This window comes from Anneissia japonica, unplaced genomic scaffold, assembly GCF_011630105.1.
Source record: "Anneissia japonica isolate Jap-2015-1 unplaced genomic scaffold, ASM1163010v1 scaffold288221_len503873_cov180, whole genome shotgun sequence".
Lineage (NCBI taxonomy): Eukaryota > Metazoa > Echinodermata > Crinoidea > Comatulida > Comatulidae > Anneissia > Anneissia japonica.
The window spans coordinates 353100-359429 of record NW_022686204.1 but is presented as its reverse complement, the minus strand read 5'-3'; the positions used below and the strand labels follow the sequence as shown (position 1 = coordinate 359429).

At 33.9% G+C, this 6330-nt stretch overlaps 1 protein-coding gene across 1 annotated transcript in view; it reads left to right on the top strand.

Annotated features, from left to right (window-relative positions):
• Positions 1-986: 986 nt before the first annotated feature.
• LOC117113950 overlaps positions 987-6330 on the top strand; it is a 19414-nt gene continuing 14070 nt past the window's right edge. Inside the window, exons 1-2 of the mRNA XM_033257464.1 lie at positions 987-1173; positions 1445-1609. Coding sequence (XP_033113355.1) covers positions 1525-1609 — 85 coding nt within the window. The 5' untranslated portion in view covers positions 987-1173; positions 1445-1524. The remainder of the gene's footprint in view (positions 1174-1444; positions 1610-6330) is intronic.

Sequence of the window (6330 nt, the reverse complement as noted above, 5' to 3'; positions counted from 1 at the left end):
GGCGCAGATCTGTTTTGAAAGGTGGAGGGGGAGGACAATTTGTAAGTCGATACCCACCCCAGACCCACCATGGCTGGGACTGAGGTGCGAACATTGAGAAAATAGTACTTCTAAATGGCCAGAAAAGACAATTTCAGTAAAATTCATCATCACATCACCATTCAAAATGAAGCGCCAAAAAAAAAAAAAAAAACTCATAATCTTTTATCAGGGATTGTTGGCAACCATCTTATTAATATGTGTAATGTATCATAGAAACAAAGCTTAAAACACTGTCTTTGACTTCTGTATGTACTTTATATACTTCAAAACTGTGATTTCACAACCACATCAGCCCACCATGGTTTGGGCTGAGGCGAAAAAATTTAAGGAAATAGTACCTTAGAAATGACACTTTTATATAGTAAAATTCATCATCATCATCAAATCACCACTTAGGCCTAACTATGGCTTACTAAGCTTTAACTATAGTGATCAACAACTCACAACTTTCTTTTCGCCACAATTTTCTTCACTTTTTAATATTATAAATATTATTATCATAATATAGCTGAAGCTCCCACGGCTCCCTCCTCCCCCTCCTGGATACGTCCCTGATCAGAATGCATCCATCTATCCTTGTTACCTGCTTCCGCTCTAACTGCTCCCCCATGATGTCCATTGTCCCTTATTTCTTTTTTTTTTTTTTTTTTTTTTTTTTTTTTGTGGTTCCTCGTCTTTGCTTTTCTTCCTGTGCCCATGTCAGTGCGTTGCTGTCATTCCCTTGGTCTTTTGGATTTTAATGTTTCATTTCTAGCTAAATGTAATTGTTTACCGTACCTTGGATTTTGAAAAAAAAAACCCAATAAATAATGGTTTAATAAATAACAATTTAATGACTACAAATCTAACAGTGGAAAAAATAAAGTACAGTAACGGAAGGAAATGCATCAAAGATTTACATGTCATTGAGGGCGCAATGCCAAACTGCTGAGTTTTTTTGTCGAGATGTCGATCATCTTTTCGTCGCGCGAGCTGGCTGCTAGCTGTCAAACTTTTTTCTGCGAGCAGTTCACATCTTCATTTACACACCACCTATTTCTTAACACTACAGTGATGATAGGAAGGTAACAATTATTCAGTTGACTAGTAGGCCAAGAACTTGAATCAATTGGACATTACCATCATCATCAAGTAAGTAAACATTTTAAGAAAAGGTCTTGAAATATGTTGTGCATGTAGATCCTGAATCTAGGCCCTAGGCACTATCAACGGAGTACCACCCGTAATCTGGAGGAGGCTTATCATACCACCTCCCTTGCATCAGCTCACGGTGGATTTCTTGGTCGTCTGTGACGTGTACTCATAATTGTTAGTTTGTTTCGTGTTTAACATGGATTTTGTGATGGCAATATTATTATTCATTGATATTTCCCTACAATTATGATTGCATTACTAATTTCAGAACGGTTCAAACGGAAAGTAAATTCTGACCAAAGAAGAAGACTTTCAACAATGATACTGAAAAAATAGACGAAATTTACAATGGGAGGCGGTTGCACGAAAGCCAGCACCTTGCCTGTGGAGGAGAATGTGACGAGGTGGCGTGGACATGTTCTTTACGACAACGGTAGGAAGAAATTCTGTCATCTTTTTTTCCTTCCTAAAGTATTTTATCATTTCTCCATTACATTTCAGGTTGAGGTGGGATGATTTGGTAAATAGCGTTATTAACTTATATACCAACTCCCTGAATATAGCCTATAGGCCTACAAGGGGCAGATTTCATTTAGTTCAATTTACGTAACTACAATACAATTCAGTTTCTTTTCCCCACAAAAAATTACAAAGCTAAAAGTACTAAGACACCCCCCCCCCCACCGCTCGTATATTTCACATCAAATTTTCATTGTTTTTTAAAAAATAACTGCCTAAATATTTTTCCCACACCATATATAGGCCTTCCTCCCCTATTCATCAACCCAGGTTGTTGGTAGGCCTACCACCACGGAGTAAGAGTTTGGCTAGAGAACTATGGAAGAATCCATGGTACTGGTAGTGTGATTTGCCATTACTGTACTGTACATGAAAATTTAAGAAGTCATTTATAATTTTGAAAAGTTTAACATCTAATTAAGAAAATTTATAAGCAAATTTTAGTACCATAGTCATATTACTATTAGTTGTAATGAATGAATGATTTTAAAAAGTTACCTGGAGACCCTTGGGCAATTCTTTTCATGCATTATAATACAATCTTTTGAGTGGTTAAAATGACCTGTTTAGTTTATACCTTTAACCAGTGGTGAGTGAAGCATGACATTTTCAGGTGTATATAATTCGTTGGTTACTAAACAACAGTTAGATACAGGGAAAATAATTTTTCTAGTAGAAACAATTGATTATTTCTGGGTTTGAGTATTGAGTATACAACACACTTCCATTGATTAAACTAATGATATATAATTTTTTGTGTGAAGATATTGAATATTCTATTGATATCTCAATCATAAGGATTAACAGTAGATATTAAATAATAATTCAGTGATCTGTAAACCTCGCTTCTTTTAATATTTCATTTAACTTGTTATATTTTATATACCATTAAGCCTTAGACAGAAGCCCCATGGGAGAAGGAGCCCATCTCGAAAGAACACTTTCCCCTCTTTAGTTTGCAAAAGTAATCTCGAAAAGAAGCTCATGGGCTTCTTTCAAGATTTTGAAATACTGTAGTACTTACATTGAGACTGACGTTATCTTCGATTATTGTGATAGTGCGTCAGTATCAATATTATTATTTTATTGTACTGGCATGGTTAAAATTTTAAAAAAATTAAATAGAATTTTGATTCCATAGTTGAAAAAATGTCATGTAGTAGCTGTAAAATTTGCAGCATTCATTTTGAAAAAGCAGCCCCCTCTTTACTTTGCAAAAGTAATCTCGAATAAAAGACAAGGTTCCAAAAAAAATGATACCAGGGCTTCTATTCGAGGTTTTATAGTATTTTGTTTCCCCATTTGGCATAGTTTTTGTTGTATGGGAATAGCAAATTAAAATGACTTGTGGAAGCGGTTTGGCGCAGCGTGAAAAAGCAGCCCCCTCTTTACTTTGCAAAAGTAATCTCGAAAGAAAGACAAGGTTCCAAAAAAAAAAATGATACCAGGGCTTCTATTCAAGGGTTTATAGTATTTTGTTTCCCCATTTGGCATAATTTTTGTTGTATTGGAATAGCAAATTAAAATGACTTATGGAAGCGGTTTGGCGCAGCTTGAAAGGTTTGGTTTCCCAACCTCGAGGTCGGGGTTTCAATCCCTCGCTGTGAACTTCGCTCGTGTCCTTGAGTAAGACACTTTATCTGCATTGCTTCTCTCCACCCAGGAGTATAAATGGGTACCTGGTGGGGTTGCTTGCTCTTGCGCTGAATACAGCAGCAACACTTAGTATGTGGATCCAATGACCAGGTACAGAAGCGCTTCGTATCTGCAAAGAAAGGCGTTATATAAATAAATATGATTAGATTAGAAAGTAAACTCCTATTCCATTTCTTTTAATTGTTTTTATTTTATAGTTTCTCCCATTTTCATGGTATCTGTTGTATGGAATAGCAAACAGATTTATTTACTTCTTTCTATGTTCTATTTTTATCCTATTTATTGTTCTTATTTTATAGAAACCCCCAATAATCAATCCAATTATCTGAGAACAAACTCTACCTACAATTTCTTATGTTCCATTTGGTATTCTAAGTTATTTATTCTTTTTTTTTTTTTTTTTGCGAATATTTATGGTTAATTTTCAACTTCATAAACATTTTTGGTCTGTATGTAAAGGGGTCTATGTATGGACTAGGACCCAGGCCTCTGGGTATGGAATCTTAACCACTCAGCTACAACTTCACTCATTCTTATCATTTTGTTAACGAAGAACATTTTTTATACATACATTGGCTGTATTTGACTGGTCGTTCTTCGTTAAACCACGCCCACCTGCGCAGTGGTAGAATCCTACTTAACGAAGACAACCAGTCAAATAAAAAACTGGTAAATACTCGACAAAACAAAATGGCTGTATAGTTAGCGTGATGCACGCTGCGTAATCAAGGCTGCTTCGGATTGTAGCAGTATGGATTTTTCGTAAAAAAATGTTTTCATCCAGTTTTTGAATTTTGTTAGCCTACAATTATTTTTTGATTTCAATGTGGGTAAATATTATAATTTTTATTTTCTGAAATTTAATCTAAATTATATTAACGCCAATGTTGTTGCTAAACTGACCAATCGGCCATATTTTTTTTTTGGTCACGTGCATAACTTAACACTGATTAACGCATTCTGGGTACGTTTTCGTAGTCAATGAAGTCTCGAACTAGTCGAATGAAAATAATTCTCAACGAATATTCGTAGTCAACGAAATGAACCAGTTGAATACGCCCAATGAAAAACACTCATTGATACACAAACTGTTTATTTTGAATTTACAAAGCTAACCATGGAGGAAAATAATAATTTTTTTTTTTTTTTTTCTCCGTGCTGTAACTAATTCATACAAGATTAATCAGTTATAGGCAATTATTTTACGCAGTTACTAATTTAAGAAGTAATATTTCATCAGATTTACTTAAGACTGTCATTATAGTAAGACTTCAATTATACAATTTTATTGATTTTCTGCTGGTTAATCAGTTTCTATTAGAAAAGAGCCCAGGGCCAATAATTAATTATCCTGTTCTTAAATCTTAGTCCTTAAATAAATATCAAATCTCCTACCCCATACAAAGTTTAAAATTGCTATGGTAATATTGATTTTAGATAGCAATTATTTAAACTAGACTGACTATGTCTTTGTAAAACAGAACAGGCTTTTCCTCATTTCCAAAATAAGAAGGGACACTGAAAATACACAAAAATTAATTTAAAATCATAAAAAAATATTTTAAAGTAAGAAATACATGAAAAACAAAAATATAATCATACTAAAGAAGATTGTGAAGTTAAAAAAAAAAATCTTGAAAACCAACTCGGCATCCATGAGACACAGGACTTCGGGACAAGTTGCGTATCTAGAAGTCTTGAAGTTAGTTTGCCGATGGGGGTGGGCACGAAGGTGAAGTGGTGGGTGGGGGGCTCGACGATCAGTTCAGGGGCGGTAACTCGCAAAATAAGGTGATTTTAGGTGATATTTAACTACTTGAAGAAATGCTTGGAATGGCGTGCGCCCCCACTGCCTCTATGTCTGAAGTGGTAATAGTATTAAATAATTCGTCCCTGCAGAGGTCAGTTTATTTTTAGTTTGCCTACTACCTTGCGTAATGTTATAATAACTTAAGGGTGAAAATTGTTCAAGCATCATAATATTCAAAAATATGTAGAATGACGTCAAATTTTAATATGCACATCATAAAATTTTAGTAAAATGAATGTTGGTCAGGTAGGCTTACAATTACTATTTCATCACTAAGAAAAATAAGCGCTACTCAATATCTGCCTACATAAATGTTAAAAACCCTGCTGCAGTTGTTGAAACATTATGGCCATTATCATCTCATCTTGTTTCGCTGTTTACAGTATAAGATTAGTTGCAGCTACTGTATTACCATCTATCTTTAATAATTAAGTGGATGGTTGGGCAGCTAGGTAACTAGCCCTTAATGCCTGAGGATAAAGTTTAATACCTCCTTGGTTTAAATGGTTTAATTTTAGAAAGCAATTATTATATGTTGCTCAAATTTCAATACCTTGTTTAAGGCGATAATTAATTAACAAAGGAATTTAGTGATAGACAGATATTCTATTAATACACACATAATATCAGCTTTCATTCATGTTAGTTAAGCCAAAAAATACTACACTTGAAGCTAAATGCAATTATTTGATAATAATACACATGTTGTTGGATAAATATTATTTTCTTTATTGATAATTAGGTCGCATTACAGAAAAGTTTTTAATGTTTGATTTACGAGCTTTATTATTAGTAAAGAAGAAAATATTGAGCTGTTGTGATGTTACTATCATAATTAACTCAAAATCTAAGTTACATGTTCACCCTAATTTCCCAAGAACAAAATATGTTGAATGATTATATCATGGAACTCATCAGCGATAATTTGTTTTGCTAGCTTAAGCCGTAACAATAATGAAAATTATTGGTTTCAGAATCAATGTTATTGATTGATGCTCCATGTTGGGGGTTAGGTGAACTTTCATTGACTAGACCACAGTAGTGAGAGTAAATATTGAACAAAGGTTTATCTTTTTTGTAATGAAAAGTATACACATGCAGGAGAGTGCCCTATTACAAATTAAAACCGTAAGAGCAAAATATATGGTATTAGTAGTATATAACATAGA